The sequence below is a fragment of the Macaca nemestrina genome, chromosome 8 (genome assembly GCF_043159975.1).
Source record: "Macaca nemestrina isolate mMacNem1 chromosome 8, mMacNem.hap1, whole genome shotgun sequence".
NCBI lineage: Eukaryota > Metazoa > Chordata > Mammalia > Primates > Cercopithecidae > Macaca > Macaca nemestrina.
Genome location: NC_092132.1, coordinates 74,115,189 through 74,142,597, shown reverse-complemented (window position 1 = coordinate 74,142,597; position 27,409 = coordinate 74,115,189). Strand labels below are relative to the sequence as shown.

Here is a 27,409-nt window from a genome sequence, read left to right as displayed (position 1 = left end):
GAAATCTGAGCCCTAAATCCATGATCAAAGAGGAGCCATTAAAAATTTCGACCAGGAGTTGTAATGTTAGAGGTGGTGCTTTAGAAAACTCATCTTCTGGGTATGCCCTCCATTTGGCCTATTTTTTATACTTTCTTAATTTAAGCCCTAAAAACCCCTTTGCTGCCCACCACTGTCTCTCTTTAAGATTTTCCCCAAAGTCTTTTCATTCTTGGGGTGTCAGGGTATGCTCAGGCATCTCATGATTCAGGCCACTTGACCTGGTGTGTGTGTATGAAAAATACACATCAGGGGCCTGACAAATGGGTGAAGCAGCGCATGTTTGATTTTCATGTGTTTTCATGTTTGAATGTGTGCTTCTAAGATTAAACTCTCAGGAGGAAGCCAGTTGTGCTTTTTATAGGTGTCAGTGATTAATCTGGCCAAATCATAGAGGTATCTGTTGTGGGCATTCTTTATTGATGAAACTGCTGTCTAGTGTTGTCCCTTGGGTATGTCAGTGGCTAAATCTGCTCTGCAATCCAAGATACTTAATGCTGAATTATGTTCTACAGCAGGTAAATTTGAGTAAGGGTCTAGTTTATATAATTTTTGGAGAAGTGAAAAACTTTTCCATTCATCAGTACTTACAGTGATCAAAGAAACAGCTGTTACCCTGCAAGTTCAGTCCCCTAAAGGGCTGATAAAGCCATCACTGCAGTTATTTCATACAACTTCCTTTTGTTAGACTTTGGGTGTCCTAATGCAACCAAGAGAAAAAGATGATCCCGACAGTCAGGGAGCTTACAGTACATCACAAATCAATTTTATTAACTTAAACACAAAATTAATGAAGAAAAATTCTGTACACAACGGTGGACACAGCACACCTTTATACAGTAAGGCCAAGATAAACTTTGTCTTTTCAGTCTGCAGAGTACAAAAACATAAAATGAAAAGGTTAAAAAATTGTCAACTGTTTGCTTCAAGCAAAAAGGAAGAAAAAACTAATGCAATTGTGAATTTAAACAATTTGGATAATTCACAAATGACTAATTCTAGCAGCAACACACAACTTCAGAAAAGAATGAAGTAGCTCTTCGGCTACTTTGGGTCAAAGCTGGTGTTTTATTTCCCTAATATATGATTAGAGAAGACTCATCCTAAGGGTAATTTCATGACAATGGATTGTGTTTGATTAGAGAAAATATTGCCCAGCCAAACTGACCACTTTTGGAGAAACTCTTATGGTGTGACAAAGGTGATAATTTTAATTCCCAAGATTGATGCCTGTCATGTAGTACATAATGCAGGTGGAGAGGAACATTGTTTCCACAGTGATGACAATGGCAATGAACTTTCCTCAGAGTGGAAAGAAGAAAGAGAAAATATGCACGTAGGGAGTAATGCAAAGCTTGCTGATTTCCGGATTAGCATCGTGTGTCTTCCTTTATCGAAAGAAAATGCAGACACGATAATAATTCTGAGCACATGAAAACTTTGTTAGTCTCCAATTCATGAACCATTTTATTAATAAAATATATCTACTATCATCTATATTCTTTGTGGGAAGAAGCATTTGAATAATTATTTTTTCCAAGTAGTTACATATAATACATTAGTGTGGAAATGAAAAAGTGAGGTGGTAGGAGAACTCATTTTTTTTCAAATTGTTTAAGAAACTGCTGTGTTATTTCATCAAGGCCCTCAGAAGAACTGATGCAGGAAAAAATTTTAGAAAACAAAATCCTTACTGACACTTGACATCCATGCTTTTGGTCTTGACAACAGTATCTAAAAAAAATCCATTATCTACATATTTATACCCAATACTTAGATAAGGCATGGCACCTGAGTTTGTGCACATGCTGCCTCATGCTTCACTATCAAGGCATTGCTACCTTTCAATATCATTTCCCTAAACAATATGTAAAAGAATCATCCATTATTACAAATTTACACCAAAAATTCTTTCTGTACATGATTGTCTCAGTGATGTACATATTATACGTTTAAATTAGACATACTTAAAACTACTATGCGATGTGCTAAAATTCAAAGTACTGTACTTGCCACGTTGTGAGGCAGAGGCCTTTAATCACTTATTTCTAATGCTATTGTCTCTTCAATTATTTGATGTTAAAAACGTCTGGTAGGTGAATTGTAGGGTATGTGAATTATACCTCAATAAAGCTGTTTTTTTTTTTTTTTAAAAAAGTCTGTTCATAAATAAGTAGAGATGTACAGATTACCCTGGGTATGAGACACCAAAAAGTAAACCTTCTTTACAAGAAAATTCCTCCACTAGTATTCAGGAAACACATTTCAGTCTCTGTTGTGCAATTGGGTTTGCTGTATTGGAGAAGCTGTTTATATCACATTGAAAATGCTAACAACTGAAGCGTTTGCAGGTCCTTTCTTCACAGGTTTGAACCGTGTAGTTAATGTGGCAGACACATTACGCTGTGCTAGAACATTCTCATGGCTTATTTTCATTGGATTCACAGTACTAGAGTCAACAGCTGTTCTGAAGAAATAGACGTGGTCCTCCATTCACCACAAGGGCAGAGGTCAAGACTGACAGCAGCTGCGCATCAGCAGGTGGAAATTGCTAAGTTCTGGAGGCCGGCGCTGATGTGAGACTGGGGCCTGCTGGAACTGTCCCTGGTCACAGAGCAGCTGTGTGGTGTCAAAGTGCCGAGCGCTGTTACAGGTACTCCAGTTCCAAGGCGTGGTGCAGGGCCATGAGGTCTGAGTGGCTGGAGATCCTCCAGAAGGGCATCGCGTGCTGCAGCAGAGGCACACATACACGTGAGGACAGAGCACCCAGCACCAGCCCTGCCAGTGTTTTTGGAAATCCACTCCCATGCTCACCCCCATTTTCAGTATCATGGAAAATGCCAGCTAACATCTTAACATCGCATCTGTTTAAAACAAAAATTCAAACTTAATCCTCCCCTAAGAATACTAGACTGACACGCCTGTAATCCCAGCACTTTGGGAGGCCGAGGCGGGCAGATCACAAGGTCAGGAGATTGAGACCATCCTGGCTAACACAGTGAAACCCCGTCTCTACTAAAAATACAAAAAACTAGCCGGGCGAGGTGGCGGGCGCCTGTAGTCCCAGCTACTCAGGAGGCTGAGGCAGGAGAATGGCGTAAACCCGGGAGGCGGAGCTTGCAGTGAGCTGAGATCGGCCACTGCACTCCAGCCTGGGCGACAGAGCGAGACTCCGTCTCAAAACAAAAAAAAAAAAAAAAAAAAAAAAGAATACTAGACTGAGTTTTAAATTGTAATCTAGAGTCTGTTTCTTTGAAGGGGATGGATATTTCCTAACTGGATCTACACTGTGACTTGAATGCCAATTCCAAGCTTTAAATAAATGTTGCCAAATATGGCAGCTTTTCATGTATCCAGTGGGTTTTTCATGCTGAAAGTTTAAAAAGCTTGTACTTTATGAGTACAAGCTTTAAGCAGTTTTCCTTAGTTAGTAGTAGTTTACATTTTTTCTAACTTAATTGTGGCTCACATACGAAGCAACTTTTCCATTTATTTCCTTCAGTTATTCTTCATATTGACCTTAAAATGGCTTTACCATACGGAAAACATTTTAAATGAACATCTAAATTTTTTTTTGTTGTTTTTTTTGTTTTAGGTTTTTGTAGTTGTTGTTTAAACCTCAATCTAAAACTCTAGTTTAAGTAGTGGGAATGTTTGTGATACACGTGAATAAACCAAGGACAAGGAAAAGGAGAAGAAATCAGAAGTTACATCATCCATGAAGGGTGAAAATGTGAGGAACTTTTATGTCTCCAAAGCACTATAGTAAGTACTAATACATCAGCAAAACCTTTTTAAGGGAAAGATAATCGTCACCCTCCAGAGGACAAAATTCTGTTTACCTTATAGAATAGGATTCTTAAGCAAAAGAAAATAATGTGGAGTCTGGAGTATAATTTGCAATTATAGTTCTGAGAAATTTGGAAAAATTTCAGACTAATAGGAGAATTTGGCATAGAAGCAAACAGAAATGAGGTTTTTTTGTTTTGTTTTGTTTTGTTTTTTTTAATGTGTAGGTAACAGTGAAAGCCACTGACTATTTTGATATATAGATCACATAGCTGCTACATACTGGGATGCAAACTATTACTTATTAACAATGTATTTGCCTCAGATTATCTGTTGAAATCACATACCACATTCCACTATGTAGACCTTTCTGGACTCAACACTATTTTGGTGTATCTGTATATGTATTTGTTATTGAGTGATAACAGAACAGCCCAGAAATGAGTACTAAATATGTCTTTGTAGATTTCTAGAAGGATGCTCTACTTGGCAACTTCACACTGTAAGACCTAGCATTGTGCATTCATTCATACAGAGCACAGTGTGCCAGGTGTAGAAGATGCAGAGATGCATGTGTCGCTCCCTCCCTTATTTTGAGTAGCAAAAATGCACAATAATCATCAGTGTTCATTTATGGCTTGTAGGAGGTGGGCAATTACCTTTGCCTAATGAACTGGGAAAATATCTGAAAGGAGGTGATAGTTGAGCTAGGTATGAAGGATTAACATTCAGAAAAACACTCTGATGGTTATGTGCATTGGGGGACAGAAAATAATGGAGAAATTTATTGTTGGCATACTAGATACGTATGAGAGAAAGACTTGGCTGGTGACATGAGTGGCTGCAGGAGCCAACTGATGCAGGGCCTAGTAAGCCCTGCTAAGGAGTTTATTTGTAATAAATCTCAATAGTTATGATTTATTGCATATTGTGTTAGGCACTATGCTACGCACCTCAGACAGACAGAGGTACTATTATTACTATTGTACTAGTTAAAAAAAAAAAAAAAAAAAAAAAGGAACTTGAGGCTTAGTGATGGAACAGAGAGGTTTAAATAAATGGCTGGTAAGGAGTGAAGCCAAGATCCATACCAGGTGTGACTCTGAAGCTCATATGCTATAATGCCTCCTACCTGTTCTCTGTGGGCTTTCTATTCAGCTGTGTAAATTATCAGCACCATAGCACAGGTTCAATCTCTCTCTCCCTCTCTCTCTCCCCCTCCCCCTCCCCCTCCCCATCCCCATCCCCATCCATTCTCTGTGGGATAATAGACCCTGGAAAAGAGTGATTATGATTCATAGGCCTGGGTTAGAAAAACGTTTGATCAGTTATAGCTTTCCTCTTCATTAGAACAGAAACTCATGTTGTAAAATATAGAACCCTATAAAGAAAAACAAATCATTTCTTATCCTACTACACAAAGCTCACCACTATAAACATTTCTTTATATGTTCATATATGTACATACTCAAACATAGTTGAATTTGTGTGTTTATCAAGTATGTACCATTCAGCATGCTACTCATTTTACTACTTAATCTCAAATTCATTTTAGACACATTTTAAAACTATTTTAAAAGTTTTCAGGTATTCAACTGTGCAGTGTTGCTATTTAACCACCTACTTGGTATTTATTTTTATATCCTCTTTATTTCTAATTGTTTTTCTTACTAGATTTGCCAATCATTATTGCCCTTCCTCAAAGTTTCTTGTCAACAGATAAAGGGATTAGATAGTATTCCTATGATCTTAAGTACTATTATCTCAGGATGCAACAAAGGATGCTGAAAGCTCTTCAGATAATCATCTAGAAACTTTTAGGACAACCATCTTCATGAAAACATATACAAATACTTGTGCGAAGTGCAATACCTTTTTTCAGAGCAGGTTCAGTCAAATTATTTTGCACGTCAATTGTCTGAGGTTCCATATGCTCCCCACAGACAAGTTACAACCATTAACAATGCAAATCTAAAAACTATCGGTGCAATCAGAATCCTGCACTGAAGAATGCCATGACTCTCAGAGAAATCGAAAAAAGAACTGAAAAAAAATCCAGCTAATTCTTTGGCACATAAAGTATAAAGTGGGCATTTAATTTCATAGTAAACAAAGGACTGGTTCAATGGCTGTGTGTCTCATCTGTACATGTGTGTGGGTTGATGCCAGCTAGAGAACGCTTATGTTTTTCTTTTAAACCATACTCAACACTATCTGGAAAGGTGAGATAATCCACAAACAACCCTAGTTGGCTTGTTTACTGGCACTAAAATACGAATGGCTTTAGTCTTCCTGTAGAGAGTATTAGTAAGAACCATCTGGTCAAGCAGCACCCTGAAATGAGGTCAAAGGATGAAACTTCCTTACAGACAACTCATCACAATGCAGTGGGGATGGGCCATTTATGTGGGCAGAAGTGCCAAAGGTTCTACAGTGAAAACTTTGCAAATCTTAGGCGTACATGAAAGAAAACTGGTAGACTCTGGGGACACTCCACCCACAAGGATAGCAACTCTATCCTCTGCACTCTTTCATGGCGTGCAGGGTAGTGATGTCGGCTGTAGTTAGCAGTTTCATTCTCACAAAAATAGTGGTCTTCCTTAAGACATGCACATTTTATATTAAGTGAATGACTATAAGAAGACTGAGTCTAGAGGAGAGGAGGTGTCAAACTCCTGTTAACAATCAGAACTAATACTGCACAATGGTAATATTTTCCCTAAGTATGTACCAATGTGAAGATTTTATGCATTTATAAAAAGCTTCTCAGGACAACTGGATACAAAGTAAACTTTTTTTTCTTTTGCATCAATGTTTAGCCACTAGAAAAAACATTTCTTCTGTGAAATCAGAGAGAAATGGTGGCAAAAGAGGAAAAGAAAAATACATGCTAGAATGAGGAGGCCCGGGTTATATTCTCAACTTTGACATTAGCTCTGTGACCTTCAATTATGGCACAGTCTGCCTGAACCCCTAGTTTCTTTATAACATGAGGGTTTAGGGAAAATGACTCAGGGTTGCTTCTAGGTCAAAGAAAGTCTGTGACTTTATTATCAAAACAAAGTCTTTTACATGGATAGCAATGTAGCTACAGTAGATATGTCATACACACAAGACATATATCCCCAATGCCAAGAGCTGACCAGCAGGCAAGCTATATCTGATGAAACAATTTTATTACAATATAAGGCAATGAGGGATTAAGAATTAAAAAGATAAATTCAGACAGAAGAGAACTCAGTTGTGACCTGGGCTAAGGTAAGGATAAGCTGAGCTTGAGCTGAATTTGAAGAATGGGCAAAGCTGGAGAGGTGGAGGGGAAGTGGATAGGGTTCCCAGTTAGGAGGAGTAATTGGCCTGTGGGGGATAGGGCTGGACTGGTGTGTAAAATCATAGAGATGTTAAGGAGGTTAGTCAAGGTAGCAGCACTTGGAATATTTAACTAAGGAGTTTAGACTTTTATCTTGTAAATGGAAGAGGCGAGAGGCTAACACTTCCTCAGGGCCAAGAGACACAAAAAGGTGGGGGTATTTTAAGCAATTTAGGGCAGCAGTTGGGGAAGGATGGACTAAAGATGTTTCTGGCTGGTAGCAGAGAAACTAGGTAGAATTACAGTAGAAATGGAGTGGGTGTAATAGATGCAAGACATATTGTGAAGAGAGAGTTCATGTGACTCGGTGGTGGGTGGGAATTAACCCCAAATCATGTCTGAGTGGGCCAACTGGTTTGGGATAGCTGAATTCATTTGCTTGTATTCAGACATTCAGATGGGCAGAACATGGGATACTTACACGGAGATATTCTCTCAGGTTGCTGAAGCCCTGGGACTAAAAACAGAGCTACCCACAAATCTTAACAGAAATGACAGCTGGAACTGCAACATGCATATGATTCGTTTATCAAGATTAGGCATATATTGAGAGAAGTAGGTATCAGGGCCTAAAATTAGCACATGCTTTTGTGTCTCCAGAACCAAAATTTTGCCTGATGGGAAAACAATGACACATCCTTCCTGTTCTTCTTGCCTACTGGAGCAACTTCAAAAATCTCCTTCCTCCATCCTTCCTCATCTGATATTTAGCATTTATACCTTTAGACTACATATAACATCAACCATATAAAAAGCTGGGTATGTGGATACACATATGTAAATAGAATTTTCCTGAATTATTAAAAATGTGTTAATTACAATGTTTCAAAGTTTTTAAAGCATATACCCTCTGACTTAAGTATTACAGTTTTAGGAATTTATCCTACAGATGCACTTGCACATGCATGAACTGTAGAACTGTTTGGAATAGTAAATACTGGAAACCACCTAAATGCTCACCCCAGGGGACTGGTTAAATAGCACATCCACATAATGGAATACCGATGCAGTCACTTAAAAGCATTAGAGATGCAAAGCTTCATGTACTGATACAGAATAACTGCCAGGATGGATTAAGTGAAAAAGCAGGTATGCAAAAAAGTATGTACTTCTCATTTCTGTAAAAAAAATACTTATTTGTGCTTTCATATGCACATGTCGTATTTAGAAAGTTTTGCAGATGGAGGTAAAAATACTTTTCAAATTGTAAATAAAGATATCAAGGGAGAACTTATTATGAAACTTATTGTACAACTATTGCTCTTTTATTTATATATCTCCTTCCCCTCTAGATGTAAGTATGCTCTTTAAGGACGAAGATGAAATCCAATTCAAAGCCTGGCATATAGTAAGTGATTAACTATAAATGAATTTATGACTTTACAAAAATAACATTCACTGCACTTGGTGTTTATAACCTTGATGACCCACTTAAACTAAAAACAAAAAATTGCTTTACAAATGTTATTTTATAAAAGTGGCTTGTATTTTTCTCCTAAATAAGCTTGAAATTGGGTTCTATTAATCAGGTTCTCAGCTTCATCTTGGATTTCAGCAAGTTTTAGAATGCACATATAAAATGAACTTATTTAATGAAGCCTTTGTCATTGTGCAGAATAATGGATGCTTGCCATTTTTTTTCTCCCTTCGCCATTAACAAGATATTTGTTTTAAATAGTTATCTGAAAATAGTTAATTTATTAGCAAGGCCACTTTTACTAATCTAGAAGTGAAAACTAGATGTCAATGTACAGGAGACTATTTCCTACATTGTTTTAAAACAATCATACCTAGGTCTAATCATTTTCTCTCAAGCCATGCTGCATTAGGGAAACAAATAATTTACGGTAAAAAAGAACAGCTGGTAGATTTTGACAACAAAAGGCATACGTCAAAGGAAGACTTCCATAGGTAGAGACTTCCCACAATCTTTCTAAGAACAAAGAGGCACTCACACAAACTCTTGCAAGAGATCCTTTTAAAATGAGGTTGTTCTTTTACGAAACAAAGGTATTTCTAACTTCTTCTCTTTGAAGGAGGTACTTTTTATGATACAAATTATAGAGTTAGATTAAATTACTGATGAAAGCCCTTGGACTACACTGGCAAAGAGAATAAGGATGACAGAATAGATTTCAACTGACCATTAACCAAATAGGCAACTGGCAGATTTACTTACTGGATTTTGTTTCTGTGCTTTAAACAAAGTAACAATCTCTAGTAAAAGAACATTATTTAAGGAGATGACAGATATCTACAGGGAAAAGAAGAGCATGTTGTATTAGATTTTGAAGGACACAGGAAACTAAGAGAGACAAGCTACATAGTTAAAATCAATTTTGAAGCAATGTGAAATGTTTTGATTTGGCAAAACATTTTAGTGCTCAAATGTGCAGAACTTCATTGGTTTGCTATTAATTTTATTTAATAAACTAAATTGCTCAGGAGCTAAAGCACATATCAGAATTACGTGTTTTAAAAAATTTAATCATGAATGTAAAATTAGGGGAAAGAAGACACTTATATAGTTATATCTAACTCCCCAAAAAAAAGAAGAATTGCATTTTACTCTAACTTTTTGAAAAACTATGTAAATTCTTTTTTTGTAAGTCAAGTCATATTTATGATATATAAATGTAGTTTATAGTCTGAAGAAACTTTTGTTTTTAAACAGGGTCTCAATCTGTCGCCCAGGCTGGAGTGCAGTGGTGCCATCACAGCTCACTGTAGCTTTGACATCCGAGGCTCAGGTGATCCTCACACCTCAGCCTCTCGAGTAGCTGGGGCTACAGGCAGCACCACTATGCTGGGCTAATTTTTGTACTTTTTGTAGAGATAGGTTTCACCATGTTGCCCAGGCTGGTCTCGAACTCCTGGGCTCAAGTGAGCCACCTGTCTCAGCCTCCCAAAGTGCTGGGATTACAAGTGTGAGCCACCACTCTCAGACTGCAGAAACTTTTTGCGAAATCTCACAGTCAGAGGAAATAACTGAGTTCAAATCCTAATTTAGCTACTTTCTAGCTGTGTGATTTTTGGCTGAATTATTCACTCTTACAGTGCCTCAGTTTTCTCATCTGTAAAATAGGTCTAAGGATTCCTTCATAGGATTATGAGGATTTAATGAGAAAAATGGATGGGAAGGCCTAAAAGAGGGACTGGGATAAAATAAGGGCTTTATAATTGGTAGCACTTTTTTTCTTTGGGACAGGATCTCATTCTGTCATCCCAGCTGGAGTGCAGTGGCATGAGTTCGGCTAACTGCAATCTTGACCTCCCGGGCTCGAGTGATTCTCCCACCTCAGCCTCCTGAGTAGCTGGGACTACAGGCACCCACCACCATGCTCGGGTAATTTTTATATCTTTTGTAAAGACAGGGTTTTGCCACGTTGCCCCAGCTGGTCTCAAACTCCTGAGCTGAAGTGATCCACCCACCCTGGCCTCGCAAAGTGCTGGGATTACATGTGTGAGCCTGGCCTGGTAGCAATTTTTGTTACTTACTACTATTATTAATCCTACAGCATAGAAAGCCATCTCTTAGTTTCTTTAGCTTGAGTTTTTGTATGTAGTTTTAAAAATGAGATATTGTTGAACTGTAGAGAGCTTCTCCTCTTAAATTATTTCCTGTAGGTTAAATATTAAGTATTCTCTCCTTCTGTGTAGCACTCCACTTTAAAGATACTCATTATCTTTTGCAAATGATTAGATCCTTGTCTCTTAACTCATACACAAGGACGACTATTTATATACTAGTTAACCTGTCTCCTTCAATAAAGTTAGAAAATAAGAAAGTAATGTTCAACATCTCACTCTAAGTTGTAAATTGATGATGTCTGAATCTTTTACAAGATTATCAGAAATTTAGATATTGTGAAAAATTAGTCCATTTTACACATTCACACAGGCAGTTCTCAAGGTACAAAGAGTGGTTTACAGCAGATATTTTTGGGCTCTTATCACATATAGTCATCCATGAAATAAAAATGGAAAGCGAGGAGGACTCATTTGGTCAAAAAATTCACAGTATGTTTTCTGCAGGTGGCTGCCTAATTTCTTTTTTGTGTGTTCCCTATATTTAAAAAAAAGACATGTCCAAAGATAAACAGTAGAAACAGTCTTTTTTAAAGCATTCTATGTTTAATTTTATTCTGTAATTATTGATTGGTTGTTGAGAAAACACAAATATCAGAGTTTATTATCAGAGTGATCTAGGAAAGAAGGTAAAAAAAAAAAAAAAAAAAAAGAGAAGGATTTTCCAAATAATTGTAATAGAATACTTTTGTACAAAGAAGGATTTTCCAAATAATTGTAATAGAATACTTCTGTACACCTTATAATCTATTCTTTGGTACTGTTGTAAATGAATTGTACCAGCATTTGAATTTTGTTTTATTGGGTTGTTCCTACTGCCATCACCAACATTCAATGTGTATTAAATTAGTATTAAAACTTTATAATATACATGGAAGTAATTGGAAACCCTCTAAAGACTATGAGTCAGTGAGGCAAACATTTAGGAACTGTCTATAGATTTAAAAATTAAATGATAAACCTCACTCTGTTTCCAGTAAAATTAAAAATTAACTAAAACTGACCGGGCACAGTGGCTCATGCCTGTAATCCTAGCACTTTGGGAGGCAGAGGAAGGTGGATCACTTAAGGTCGGGAGTGAAACCCTGTCTCTACTAAAAATACAAAAATTAGCCAGGAATCATGGCACATGCCTGTAATCCTAGCTACGCAGGAGACTGAGGCAGGAGAATCACTTGAACCTAGGAGGTGGAGGTTGCAGTGAGCGGAGATTGCGCCATTGCATTCCAGCCTGGGTGACAGAGGGTGACTTTCTCAAAACAAAACAAAACAAAACAACAACAACAACAAAAGCAACCAAAAACGAACCTCAGCCTATTTCCAGTATAAAAATTAACTGAAATCTTTTAACTAAAATGTTTCGTTACATCAGAAATACATAAAATTTTCATGTCCGCTCTACCAACAAAATGTATTGAGCACCCGTTTGTCAAAGCTGCCAGGATTAGAATCTACCAGGAAGTGTCAGCATTTGCCTAATGTAATGAGTTAATGGGTGCAGCAAACCAACATGGCACATATGTACCTATGTATCAAACCTGTACATTGTGCACATGTACCCAAGAACTTAAAGTATAATAAAAAAAAAAAAGGAAAAACAATCTTAACTGCTCTTCAAAGACAGCAAATACTCGAGTCCTATTAATACTTTCAATTCTAACACCAAACCAAGAATTCCTTTGTTTTTGCCATGTTGTGTTCACTGATGTCAAACTTCTAAGAATTGTAAGTATCAGAAAGGTTTAGGAAGGGACTCACCCACAGAAACCTTGATAAGATCCAAAGGATTTCACTTGTGTTCCTTGCATTTTAAGTAATCAATTTCATAGGCATCCCTCTCTGCCTACCACAAGCAAGAAAGCCACATTTTGGCAATTTTTGATATTAAACTTTCTGGTGGATACCAGAGGGAGAAGGACCAGCCTGGAGATGGATTCACACCTTGGCCTAGGGCCATACTGGTCAGAGGTGCAAACGTGTTCCATCCCTGCCCTGCTGGCCACTAGGAGGGTCCTGAATAGGAATGGCTTGGGAATTCCAGAGGCTTTCCTAGAAAGAAGATTTGATTCTGGATCTTGGAAAACATTCTCTTTAACTCTCCAGGATTGTGTTTTGGGGATTCTGACTTAGTCTGGGAAAGGTTTTATTTTATAAAGACAGCCCAGAGGGGTAACAGAGGCACCCAATGATGCTAGTGTTGGTCATCGGTGAAGTGGGAAGATTAGAACTATGGCTTAAATGGCAAATGCTGCTTCACATTGAGCATGAGGAGACCTGAAGTCATGTGTGGATTTCCACCAGCACCAACCAGATTCACACAAGTTTGTGACTGAGATACATTCTTTATCTATGGGTATTTATGAAATTATCTAGTTATAAAATTAGGGTCGGTGATTATGCATTTGGTGGCACTCAGAGGCACTGAAGGTAAACTAGGCCATCTTCAGAGCCTGTAGGAAGGTTGGCCATGTATCATACTTAGGCTCAGTGCTGCATCTGTAATCTGGTGACCTTATATGCTATTTCTGGTATATGCTGAAATATTCCAGAAGGGCTGAAATACTATATCATTTATGGAAATATACATGGATTCCTATGAGTGAGTGTGTAAGGAAGGGAATGGAAAATTATGCTGTTGGTTAATCCCATAAAATATTTAATTGTTCTTCAATTCAAGAAACATTTACAGAGTACAACTATGACAAGATTTAGGGAGTTACAAAAAAATTTGAAGACTGTCTCAACAAACCAAGCAAAATAAGATCCCTGAATCTGCAAAGCTCACATTTTTTTTTGCTGAAACAGGCACATAAACAATAACAATAGCTACCATTTGTTGTGTACTTTATACATATCTATATTAATGGAGTTATATATCTTAACTAAATCTAATCCTCAAAATAGCCCAATGAGCTAAGTGCTATTACTATCCCATTTATAGACCAAAAAAAGGGAAATGGATAAGAACTTGTTCAGAGTCACAGGAAGGGTAAATGGCAGGGTCATAATTCAAACTCATGCTGTCTGGCTGAAGAATCCAAGCTATCTACCACTGTAGCTCCTTCAGTTAAAATCTAAGGGAGCATGACTATAATTGATTTCTTAAAAACAGAATAGAAAAGGTAGTACATGAATTGAATTTTGCAAATGAATAAGACAATGACAGAAGGGCATTAGGGAAAAGATTCCAAGGAGAGACAACAGGAAGGAAAAGCTATGTGGCATGGTCAAGGAAAGCTGAGTGGACTGACATGACTACAGTGTAAGGTACGGGAGGGAGACAGATCAGAAAGGCAGGCTGTAACCAGACTGTGGAGACCCTCAGTGTCAGGCTAAGGAAGGTGGCCCTTGGCTTTTAAAAATGCAATGAGAGGCACAACGAGAAAGCTTTTGCTCAGAGAAATGATAGAATTTCACCTGCAGAGATTCAGAAGAATGTAATGAAGTGTAATGGGAAAAGTGGGAGTCAAGAGATTTATACTTGGGTCCACTCCCTTCCCCCTGCCCGGAGAGAGACAGGTAGGACCTCATGATATAAAGAAGACATCGAGTCCTCTGGGGCAGCAGATAGTTTTATCTTCCAACTCAGCTTTGACCAACTGGTAGAGGCTTTCTGAAGGATGTTCGCAAGGTTCTTAGGCTGCGTCCAGGCTCAGGTAACAAGGTTTGAACCACCTGGCATGTCTGCCATGGGTACAGAGAAGGTCCTGCTGGCACGTGTGTTATCTCTGCTCTGGATGACAGCTACACCACTAACAACACTTCAGTTCTGCTCCCAAAGTCTACCTTCTATGAACACTACTAGTGGCTCTTGAGTTTGTGCACACTACTGTTCAAAAGGATCACTCCATATTTATTGAATTCTACTTTACCCTGTTCAGTGCTTAGAGTACTGCACATATTCATCGTATGTTTCACAGAAATGGAACCTGTTTAAATAATCCAGTTATGAGAATCCTGAGGACTGAAAAAACAGATGAGACAAGATGCCCCATCTAGGAATGCTCACCTTTTTTGCTCCTTGTTCTTCTTCTACACCATCTCCTATAACAACATACACCACTTTTCTTCCAAACCTTTGAATTATCCTCTCGAAACAGCTTTCTTTTCCTAGTGAACAAAAATAAGTCATAGAAAATGTGAAGTTTGGGTAACCTAATGTGATAGTGCTTGAAGTTTCTGTATAAAATGCTTTCTTCATGCTCTGATTCGACTGTCCCACTTGTGCCTCTAGGAGGAGTGCTTTTTATGCCACTTTGGTTCTATGTGCCACAGCACGATGAATTACAAAGTAAATTAATTAACAGTGTGGCGTCCTGTCCTTTGAAAACTGATAGTTAAATACTCTCTTCCCAAGGACTCTTTTATTAAAAAATGAGATCTAGTCAATCACAGCATTGCAGTTGGGGTGGTGGGGAAAGTACTGTTTTGCAGTGGGACTTCTTTTTCCCCCATATATAAGCTGAACTCCAGCATCGGCAATTCTGGCAACATATTTTAACTTGATTAAAAAAATTTTTTTTCTATATCAAACTCTGAAAATATCTGATCCAAAGACTAGTGAGAATGATAAAAAATAACTGGACTTGTTTTTGTTCTAGCAGGAAAACACAAACATTGGAATTAGCATATTCCTTCATTTGCAGGTTGAATTAAAGACCCTGAAAGCCTGATGTAGTCTTGTAAAACTCCTTCTGAAATAAATGTCAGATAATTTGGGGTAGTACAGCAAGATGGTACCTGCCTTACCCAGGCATCTAATGTTCAATGAAGCACTTTCCTGGAGGAAAACTGGAATAAAGGTAATAGAATACCCTTATCTGTCTATTATCTTTCCCATGTCATGACTTAGTTTGGGCTCCTGTGGTGGCTACACTGTCAGCACATCCCTGCGGTTAATGCAAGCATTGTTTCTTCTCAGAGAAGAAACTGGTGTTCCAAGTCTTGGACTGCCAATAGGGTCATTTTAATGGACAATGGGACAGTTTATAGTTTTCAAATGTGAATGGCTGAGCAAAGCCTGCACCTCTTTCAAATAAGGATCAGATATACACATGAACAAATTGCTTGTTTGCTTAAACAAATGTCTGCTTTATATTTGTATTTTGCACTAAAATCTCTAGTTTGCATCTGACACAATGAAATAGAGCTAGCCTTATTCAAAGGATGCAATTTAAATGCCTCTTTAGTTGTCCACTAAACTGTGAAATATTAAATCACTTTAAGAAACAAATACAAAGCACAGTTTTCACTGCAAAAATATATGACCAAAAACTTCGATGTCATGAAACTTTTTCCCCTCCTTACAGGGAAATGCTTATGTGTTTTTGCAAGCTTCCCTCTTGTGGAAAAAGGAAGGTAAATTCAATGTAATTTAAAGGTGAAGTTGTGGTAGACAAAAATATCCTTGCCTATATACGATCTTCTATTGGGTTCATTGTCAATTTGGGGTCATGTAGAAATTTTTCACAATAGAGGTTAAGAAAATGAAGCTTAGATTTTAGAAGTTAACTATTAGTTTTATATGAAGTATTCATTTTGATGAGTCAATTTTGTCTGAAAGGTCATCATGGCTCTGCCAACTGAGACACCAGTCATCTCCTCCTATGACTTTAGCATTTTGCCTACAATAAAAATTACTGGGGCCAGGCACAGTAGCTCACACCTGTAATCCCAGCACTTTGGAAGGCCAAGGCAGATCACCTGAGGTCAGGAGTTTGAGACCAGCCTGGCTAACATGGAGAAACCCCGTCTCTACTAAAAATACAAAAATTAGCTGGACGTAGTGGTGTGTGCCTGTAATCCCAGCTACTCGGGGAGGCTGAGGCAGGAGAATCACTTGAACCCAGGAGGCAGAGGTTGCAAAACAGGCTGAGATTGTGCCACTGCACTCCAGCCTAGGTGACAGAATAAGACTCCATGTCAAAAGAAAAAAAAATTGCTGGGTTTTCTGCATTCATCCCCACATATATCTTATTTGATGGTGAAATCCTACTTCTATCACCACATATTTTTTATTCTGTATTGAAAAAAAAATTAAAGCTTAATATTTTAAACAAAATGCCCATTAAAAAAATGCATACTGGATTGTAATTTCCTATTATATTATCATTTTCAAATTATTTGGGATTAAACTTCAATGCACATGCTATGTAATACACTATTCCTACTTTCTGAGAAGCTAGGCTACCCGCTTCAGTACTATGGGCTGCTTTGGCATTTGTTCCAACTTTCATGTGCTGATAAACCTTTTCCACAATCCCTGTTTACGACACAATATAATTCCTCTTATTGATATAGATGAAAATAGAATTAACATGTGACTTAAACTGTTTGCTATTTTTATGGAACATGAAAGCACATAAAAGTTCTGGTTATAATAGGCTACTAGGAATTTTATTCTATTTGATATATTTCTTGCTTTTTGATAGGTATTTTCCAACAATTTGTTCTTGGTCCTTCTTGGGAAGCATCAGTTGTTCTCAAACTCCAGATATGTATTTCTAACTTGAAAGGTTAGCCTGGATGAATCCCATCAGCACCCTGCTGAGTGTGTCTTCCTGCCATTGACTGAAGACCCCATCGGGTCTCTTCCAACTCAACACCGATAAAAATCAAACCTGATTTCCCCATCAGTTAATTGTGCCACTGTTGACCCAGGTGCCTACAAGAAATCTTGTGTAAGCCTTCTTCAAAATAAATGGCCATTCATGCAGCCATTCATTCAACAAATTCATCTCTACATTTATTGAGTACCTACTGTGTGCTGGGTGTTACAGCTATTATGATGAGCAAGAGAGACAAACCCAGTCCTCAAGATTATTACAGTATGATGGGGAAGTCATACTATGAACAAATAATTATAAAAGTAGTTTTTTAGTAATCATTTAGTAAATGCTTTGAAGGAGAAGCACAGGAAGTGTAAAAGTGCGGGCAAATGGAAGTTAGACCTACAGGGATTCCATTTTTGCCCCTTTTTATTATATGGAGTTGAGCAGCCAAAGACAGCCTTCTTGCCACCTGCTAGAATGCTCATACTCCTTCCCCTGGACTAAAATAACATTCATCTCCTTAGGGTGATATACAAGGTCATTCATGGTGATATACAAGGCCATTCATGCCTAGACTCAAGTATACCTTTTCAGCTTTGGCTTCTAATGAGCACTGCACACTAGCTACCCAGGGCCACTCACAAGTCCCTCAGCAGGGAACACATTTTACTTTCTCTGTCCATTTGCATTGTTCTCACTAGCCCATCTACCTGTTGAACTCTTACTTGCTCTTCTATACCCAGCTCAAACGTCATTTCTTCCCTTTAGCTTTCATAGACACTCTGCCTCTTCCTGAGTGGGAGTGAATGCTTCCTCAGCCATGTGCACATTTAAGCACTTAGCAGCAGTAGGACCCTGTAAGATACAGCAAGGAGTCTAGACCTTGGAATCAGAGAAACATGAGGCTTGAGGCTTGGGTTTGTGAGCTACTGACTACAACAATTTACTTAAGTCTCTGAGCTTTAGTTTCCTCATTTGAAAAATGGAAAGATTATAAAAATTGACTTTAAATGTAAAATGCTTAGTACAGTTCAGGGCATCTAGTAGATAACGAAAAAATGCTCCTTTGCATTCTCTTGTATCATATTGGATTGTCATTATGTAACTGTCTGCTTCCCTTGAGAACAAGAACCATGTCTTTTTTTATCCCTATGTTGATTCTGCCTTGATTTATATTCTAACTAAATTTCATAAGTCTTTTCCTCCCAAGTATATTTCTTTCATGCAAGAAGCTTTTAAATCTCCCCAACAAAAATGGAAACTCAATTGATTATACATATTGAATTAAAAACAAAAATATTTCTAGTAATAAAGAAATCTGTTATTAGAGTTGTTTCATTTCTACTTTGTATAATTTTATCTTGCTGTTTGTTTTAGCTTAGAAAATCAGATATTTTTGTTAATGTTGCCTAGAAGGATACAAATATGATAATAATCCAGAATCAATGCTGTTACTCTACGTAAAATGACCTTGTCTTAACATTAGCCAGTCAAGGAAAATTTTGTGACTTCAGCTACATGTATTATGCTTTATGTTTCTCTCATGTCTAAATCCAGTTTGGCAAATTGGTTAAATTATTCTTGCATTTTTTTTTTGACCTATGTAGCATTCTGGGAAAAAAGTTTCATTTATTGCCTTTCATTACCCTGAAGGAAAAGAGCTGATTATTAAAAAGGAAAAAAAAAAAAAAAAAAGCTCACCTATTTTAGTTGCACTGTAAATATTTTCTATAGGAAATACAATTCCTAATCCATATAGCAGGACTTTCGCCAGTGCTGGGATGAGCTGAGTAGTTGTTACTAAAATATTCACACAGTTTGTCCTGTGAGAACAGAAAGAAAAAAAAGACTGTTGAAAAATAAATCTCCAAAATGAACAAGCATGAGCATTGCCCATTTCCTGGCAAAGGCCCTGCAGAGAGCCTCACCGGGAGTGAATGAGCGAGAGTGCTTTCAGGGCCAGTGTCAACCAGGAGTCGGTCAGGGCTTCAATTTCGGCCCTCAACTGCAGCCAGGCTTCCCTCTTAGCTGGACCAAGCAGACCTGAGGATTTAAAAGCACATGATGAACTACTTCCTTACCAACATATTTCTTTGACTTTACAAATAATTAACATTTAAAGAGTACTGTGAATACTAGCCTCAAGCTTTATAGTATAAAGTATCTTTCACATAGTATCATTCATTTGACAAGTATTTATTTGGTTTGGTTATAGAAGTCATCTCTTCTTTTTGGGGAACCTACTCTCCCGCACTCCTCTAACTGTAGTTTGGGCAGAGGTGACTCCACCTTCTGGCTCCCAGGGTAGGCATACAGCATTCGCCTGGCCAGTGGAAGTCAGTCTTGGAACTTTTGCTGAATCTATTAGGAAATAATAGATTCCCTCCCCTCATGGAGGTGCCAAACTACTGGTAGAGTATAAAGCTGGATCTACTGGTGGTCATTTTGCCACCTCTGGGGAGGGACTGATCTAGAAAGGCCTTTATCCAAAGAAAGGCACAGGCTTCCTGGACAGCATCATTTCAGCATCTGCCTATAGCCATATAGGAAACCAACCTCATCCCTAAACTTTTTATTATTAAGTCACTGTATTCCATTTTCATGCTGAAGCCATTATGGACCAAAGCCAAAAGATTCAAACTAATCCAAGTATTTACCCGGTAGAAGGAGATTTACAACCTATCTTGTGATTTGGGCAGAGGTTGCTAATTCTTCGAAGGATGCTAATCCTTCCGTGAAAGGACAGCTGAATGTCGGAGAGGTCAAGAAACTTGCCCTAGGTCACATCACAAAGTAACAGAAACAGGACTAGATTAGAATAGCCAGGGCAGCTGGCTCCTGTCCAATATTTCTGTCACTAAATCACAGCAGAATAATGGCCAGTGAGATGAAACTGCCCTAAAAAACCTATTGTATTCAAAGCAGTGTGACACAAAAGTGTACTTTTGGAATTGTATTTAGACTATCTTAACCCGCTGAGATACTGGTGGTAATCACTTGCCTCCAACATTATTTTTGTAGGTGTTGTAGATCTCTTTTACCCGTCTGTAGCGGAAGGCCAACTTTCTCATCCAGTCCACACCACCCCGTACACCAGTTGCCAAACATAAATTAGCACTGGTTGCTGCAGCAGGAAAGCCATCTGTTCCAAAGTTATACGTGCTATTTAGATGCAAGAAAAGCCCAAAGTTAACCAAACAGAAAGTTCATCTTAATTAGGTAAGTAATTAAACTATAAAAGGGAGATGGTCACTTCACATTCAAGGGTGCTCACCTTAGGTCCTGTCCATTATCATCTGAAGAAACATCATCTATATGGACTTGGTCACATTCCTAAAATGTGATTAAAATGATACATGTCAATTTTTTAAGAGCTCCTAATTTTTTTTGTTTTGTTTTGGAAAAACCACATTTTTTAAAGCACCTTAATTGGAGTGTTTTTCAACTATCTCAATCAGTAGGTGGCAGTCTTGTAAAATTGACATTTTTACCTACTTAGGGTCCTCTCCTATAAGAAAGAAGCAATGTCGTTAAGGACTACTGTTATTCAGCTTCAGAAAACACATTTTTGTGTTTAGAAAGGAAAGTGATTGAAAACAATTAGCATATGTGTTCCATAAACCTCAGGTACCTTAAGCCATCATGCTGCTCAGAGCTGATTCAGTCAGTGCCTAAGCATAACTGAAACCAGACATTTTGGTAAATGTAACATGCTAGAAAAATTAAACCTGATGCTAACTGCCAATGAAATTATGACCTCTGATTGCTGTTGAGCCACACACCAACACAGCCCGAGGCCAGTGTGCTGAGGAGCTCAGACAAAAAATCTGTTACTGGTTTCCATTTATTTGAGAGAAGTGAATTTTATTCTCTTTCTCTCGCTGTGTGTGTGTGTGTGTGTGTGTGTGTGTACGTACACATGGGCACGATAAAAACCATGGGAGACTTCAAAACCTAAATAAAAATAATCAAACCATGTGCTTTTTTACTGTTTAGGTTTTTTTTTTTTTTTTTTTTTTTTTTTTTTTTTTACATTTTTAGTGTTATTTTTAGCTGTTTTACTATTATTACATATTCGTTGGATTTATGAGTTTATTATGGCATGTTATTTTGAACAGATTTCATTTTTAAATCCCAAACTGTGTAAACTACTTAGAATAGGAAGCCATACTTACGGACTAAAGCTCTATTGGACCCAGTTAACGTTTCTGCACCTGTTTGCAGATATATCAGAGCACCCATATATCTTAACCACCGTATCCCCAGACGAATTGTGGGAAGAGCAGGCACTCAATAAACATTGGTTGAATGAATGAAGGCATATTAACCTGGAGGTAGACAAGGACTCTAGTCCAGAAACTTAACACCCCCACTTGGCTGCTTTCATCTTTCAGTCATGTTCCTCTCTTTGCAGTCAGGCTCCAAATACCCTAGAGGCCTTTATTGTACTTATTTCCATTAAAGTTTTAGTTGAAAAATATTATTAAAAGAAATTTCCAGGCACACATCCTGTTTTTTAAAAGGTTCTTTTTGGCTGAAGATATGGTCATGTTTCAGATAGAGTTAATTTTATAAAATCTAGCCCATCTCTCTAGCTCTTAGATTCAACTTCATAACGAAGATGACACTTGGAAAGCACTACAATAATAGAAGGTATATTTTTATGTTGCCGGTTCCTTCTGAACAAACTCTTCTCTCTCCACGGATTTGTGAGGAAGGGAGGAGGAGATAGAAGTGGAAAGAAACTCAAACCAGCTGTTCCTTAACAGAATTAAAATTGTGACCCCCAACCTCTTCTCTAAAGCATCTATTTTCCAGGCAGCCCTCTCCCAGCACGCAGCAAGTTCCAAGGAGGAAAAGACTTTGACCTTGTAACCCTCCCCTGCTCTCCTGAGGTCCATAACCTCAGATAAGAGAAAAGGAAAAGCAAGTCTAGGAGCCCTCACATGCTGACTGTGAATTTAACATTTTAAAAACAGGTCATTCTTGGAAAACATGGTTGGGAACTTCTCATTTATTAATCTTATTTTAGAAGATGAATGATGATTGCTTGTGTTTTCAACAACATACTAAATCGTGAGTAGAAATTTCTGATATTTAACCAGAAATGCAATTTTTATGTTGTTGGTAAACTTCTTTAGAGCATGTGGTTAGCGTTGGGGGTGGGGGGAGAGGGGAAGGCCATAGTGCCATGATGGAGAAATTTTCTCTCTTGGGAGAATGAACAAAAAGGAGGAGGAAGTTGAGGAACTAGTAGAAGAGGAAAATATATGTTCAAAAGAATTTAATTCAAGGAATCAAAACTGACCTGGAATTCCCTGGTTACCTCTGAGGGTGTGAAGAGTTTTTTGAAAAAGCAGGGTGTTAAGACGCTTTTCTTAAACTAATTTAGCTGTAAATCTTCATTACTAACAGAGAAGTCAGTTATCCTCTAATAACTGTTAACGACTCCATTGTTGCTATTGTTCTTCCACATCCTGTATTTGTTTTCTCCTGCCAGCTTCATTTAAAACGTTTTGTTCCCAGGCTGAGGACTTCATTTGAAGTATTGTTCAATCTCTAGCTTAGCTCTTAGTGTCAACACCTTCAAGCTTTTACCTGCAGATAGCAAACTCACTTCACAGTGACTTGATTAAAGCAAGGTTTGGTGTAGTGACAACAAGGAAATCCTCATTCTTTATCAGAATTTTTGTAGAATGATTTTAATTAAAAGAGATTTAAAAATCCAGAGTAATCTCTAAGGGGCCTCATCAGCACCTCCAGGAATGGAAAAAGAAAATCATTAAAATATCTATGTAAAATGTGTCTATGTAATTGTTACTTATTTCACTTAATGAATTGAAAAACACTATATTGTACAAACTTCAAATACATAAAATACCCACTGAGGGTTCATTATCTGTGTCTTTGTAGGAACTTACAAATAATGGCATAAAATGCCTTGGGAAGCATGTTTTTAAAAAATTGTTTTAAATCTTGAGAAACTATAATATTACTATCTTAATGCTTATTAACAATTTTAATTGCTAAAAGAATAAGGAATATTAAGATACTGCAATATTCCACAGCAGAACTGCACAATGTGTTAACCTGTTAAGTCCATCAGCTCTCAAATGAGAACTGCAGTCTCCTCCCATCAGATATCCTGAAACTCAGCCTCTTCCATGGGGAGAAACTTTCCCATTTCTCAGACACCATCTCTCTAGCTTTTTGTCTTCTTTAGAGCCGAATTTTAGGTTCTCATTTTTGCCTTCTGGACTTGGTTGCTTTTAGCTTCCAAATTTGTTTTAAACCCAGTCAATGAGATAACTGAGGGAGGGTGCAGGGCCTGATTTCAGAGTCCATGGCTTAGGCAGAAGGGGCTCTGGGCACTGTGAACCAACAGCAGCAACCAGGTTTAAAGCTCTCCTGGAAGAATCTGCTGACAAAGACAAAAATGGAAGCTTAATGTATTTCCAGGTGCCAAAATATATTCCTAAAAACCCTAATTTGGTGTTCAACAGGGTACAGAACATAAATAATTCTATGGGAAAATAAGTTTTTATTCCAAAAACCAACTAAACGTGCTGAAAATGAACTTTGGAAATACACACCAAAATTACGTGATAGACTTTTAAGGTGACGAAATCATTATTGAATCCAAGTCTTGGGACAACATTCACATTTCTAGAGGCCACTCCAGTTCAGCATATTTTATGTGCTAATTTGCAGTGGAAGGGTCTGAGATGCCCAAGGGATCCCTGCTGTGTTTGGGGATCTGGCCTGGGACCTCAGAGAAGACAGAGGTAGTGATTTCAAGGACTCCTGAAAGATTCTGCACTCACAGTGAACTCACGGCTGTCTTAGCTTAGAAAGGTGGCCATTCATGCACATGTCAAATTATTAAGAGGCTGCTGTGTTCCAGGTACTGTTCCAGATGCTAATGATACAGCGCTTAATACAACAGAGAATTCTAAGTCCTCACTGCCTTGAAACTAACATTCTAGTGGGAGCGACACACAAACAAAAAAACATGTAAAATGTACATATGCTGGATAGTGGTAAGTGCTAAGGCAACAAAATACAGTATGTGAGGGAGAAATGCAATGCCAAGTGGGTGTGGGGTAAAGAGCCTTCCAGGCAAAGGAAAGAGCAAGTTCAAAGGCCCTGAGGCAGGAGAACCCTGGTGTAAGGAGGTAGGAGGAAGGAGCCAGGAGAGGGCAGAGGAGGGGAAGAATTCCCTGTGCCTGCAGATCCCAGCAATGAGCAGGCTTTGCCAAGGAAGCAGGGGACAAATTATCAGTCCTTGCCCTCAAGGCACTTACACGGTTATGAGGGAAAGAGAGAAGTTAACTAACTACACATGTGATAAGTTAATTAAAATCATGGTAAATCCTGCAGAACTTCTGTAGGATCCAAATGAGCATTGTCCTGCATTCTATTTAGCCAAAGAGAGTTGCAAAAGTCTGAAGAATTAAAATTATATTTTGCTAGATCAGGAGGGACAGCCTGGTCCACCACTTGTCCTTGTGGCTTTTGTGATTGAAGCAATCAAACCGATAAAATGGTGGCCTACTGGAGATGGCTGCTAACAGCTGAACTGTGGTGACAGGAACAAAACAGCTTTTTGGTCCCAGACTATCCATGCTGGACCTCTACCTTCAAATGGCAGTGGGGTGGGGTGGGGAAGGTACAAAGGAACCCTGAGGGCTTGGTGACCAGGCCTCAGGGAGGTGAGGGGAAGCTTCTTGAAGACATGTTTCTTTCACCCTCAAGTCACAGATGTGAGAACTGATATGAGAGTTGGAAAGGGATCAAGACGTGGGAAAAGAGTAATTTTTTGTTAATGGCTTTCCCAAAGGGATGTCAAATTCAGCAACGTGTATGCATAAGGGCTCAGAAACAAGTCGGCAGTACAGGAATATATAATCAACATTTCTATGTAGCCAATTTTCACATACAGGTAGTTAGGCATGAGCGGGGGCAGGAGAGGGCTCTCCCCCACCCACTAGGAATGTCGGGTGATGGTTTGGTAATTATCACATCGTCTCTCTAACAGTGATAAATTGGCAGCCAGTGCCAGGGAGAGGCCGTTTCCTGATGGTCCACACCTGTTGTACTAAGTGTTAACTGAATGCAGGCACCAGGGAGAGGCAATTTCCCCAGGCATGCACATTAAGAGATCTAATGGCAGAGTATGGCCTTCTGGGGGCACTCCACTGGAAAAGGAAAGAAAGCCTCAGATAGGCATGCGTCCAGCTTCCTAAACACACTGCATAGGTTCACTTCCCAAGGGTAAGGGGGGCAATGCGCATGCGGGCAGCCCACCCTAAAGGAAGACACAGGGGAACGGGGCGAGCATATAAAGTCCTAGGTTCAAGGATAACACTGCACTTGACCAAGATGCCTGCTTGGGTGTCTTCCAAGCACAGTTTTCTTTTTTCCTGTTCTAAAGGCTTTTTCAGAAAATTTCCACTCCTGCTCTGAAACTTGCCCCAGTCTCTTTTTCTGCCTCATGCCCCCCAGTTGAATTCTTTCTTCTGAGGAGGTAAGAATTGAGGTTGCTCCAGACCATAGGGTTTCACTGCTGATAACTCAGATACCTTCCGCTGGTAACATATATGGTGCCCTGTGACTCAGATATTTGCCACTGGTAACAGTCACATAGCACAGAGAGATTATGTGGAAGAACTAGCGCCAGTGCAAGGCAAAGTTGCGATTATCCTCCACTAGAAAAATGTTACAATCAATTACCAAGCTTGGGTATTGCTAACACATCCAGCCCACTGCTGCCAGCCTGAGGTTGGTCTCTCTTCAGAAGTCCCAAGATACCAGAGATGCATCACCCCTTGATACCTGACTACCAAAGCGCCACATCTTGGCACTTTGTATCCCTTGTAGAGGATATTCTTCCTTTCCCCACAGCAATGGCTTCTGCAGAAGGCATTCCTTACACTTATTGTGGAGTTCCTGCAGAGGCAGGCGCTCAGTTTCTCTCACTTAGACTCCTCATTCTTCAGTTGAATTTATAGTGAAAATGCAATAGTATTTAATGTTACAACTCATTTTACAGATATGAAAAATAAAGATTCAGAAAAGCTAAATAATGTGAGATAAATGCTGCGATGCTTATGTCTTTGACCCTCAACTCGCCATTTCTTCCCAGGCTCCTCAATTTCACACATTGTAGACAACTGCTCACTCTAGACACTGGTCATGACCTAGGTCCTTTGGGGCTTCTCGGCTGCTTTGAGCTTAGGGGACTCCAGCTCTGTCTGCCCCACTCTGACCTGTGCTCTGTGTCTGTGGTCCGTCTGGAGCATGGATGTGGGTCCTTCATCCTACAGCACAAGCCCCAACCCTTCATGTCATCAGCAGGCCTTTAAATGACTGGCACGTCAGAGGAAAACGCTCCTGGAGGGAGAGCCACTGTGGTAATTGGGTCTCTGCCAGGCGTGGAGGGTAGAGACTACAACTGTAGGTGGTGGGAGCACAGGTTTTTAGCATGTCACATTGCCACAGCATGTCCTAAGCAGGAGAGCTGAGGACCAGGAAAACAGATTAGGCCACCGTCACAGCAGGGGAAACTGAAAAGAGGGTAGATGGCACCAGAGGTGCGGTGTTGTGCCCGCAGTTATCAGCCTGCAAACCTCTGCTGTTCCACAACGGGATCCTACAAGCATCTTTCAGTAAATACAAAAATTGAAATGACCATGGTTTACCCTCATCAGCCTTCCCCTTATGTGACACCACCTGTGCTTCACAGAGGAGTAAAATAAATAAAATTAGCAGCTTCAGTTACTGCTGGCCCTCAGCTCACAGTCATCTAACTACTCATGGAGCTGGATTATAAAATGCTCACATGGATGGCTGGGGAAACTGCCAACACATGAAGCCCTGAATCCCAGTTCTGTAGTAGGTATAGGGAGTGGGCAGAAAGCCACATGGGGCACGATCTCACAGCCATGCGGCGAATGCCCATTCACTCTTAGAACTCTGGTTGCACTGTTATTCTACCTTTTTAGTCCCTTCTGTCATTATTCTTGGCATCAAGACTCAAGCTGACCTTTCTCTGATCCATCATCATCTCTGG

At 38.9% G+C, this 27,409-nt stretch overlaps 1 protein-coding gene across 12 annotated transcripts in view; it reads right to left on the bottom strand.

Moving 5' to 3' along the window:
- Window positions 1-778: 778 nt before the first annotated feature.
- The window catches only part of LOC105483597 (EYA transcriptional coactivator and phosphatase 1), a 336,783-nt gene continuing 310,152 nt past the window's right edge, over window positions 779-27,409 (bottom strand). For 7 of the 12 annotated variants that reach the window (XM_011744523.2, XM_011744522.2, XM_071068121.1 and 4 more), the window contains 6 exons: window positions 20,612-20,670; window positions 20,339-20,499; window positions 19,266-19,380; window positions 19,039-19,160; window positions 14,796-14,896; window positions 779-2,767 (listed from right to left, as the gene is read on the bottom strand). In XM_011744523.2, coding sequence (XP_011742825.2) covers window positions 2,687-2,767; window positions 14,796-14,896; window positions 19,039-19,160; window positions 19,266-19,380; window positions 20,339-20,499; window positions 20,612-20,670 — 639 coding nt within the window. In that variant the 3' untranslated portion in view covers window positions 779-2,686. The remainder of the gene's footprint in view (window positions 2,768-14,795; window positions 14,897-19,038; window positions 19,161-19,265; window positions 19,381-20,338; window positions 20,500-20,611; window positions 20,671-27,409) is intronic. The other 5 variants (XM_071068120.1, XM_011744520.2, XM_071068118.1 and 2 more) reach the window with 1 other exon arrangement.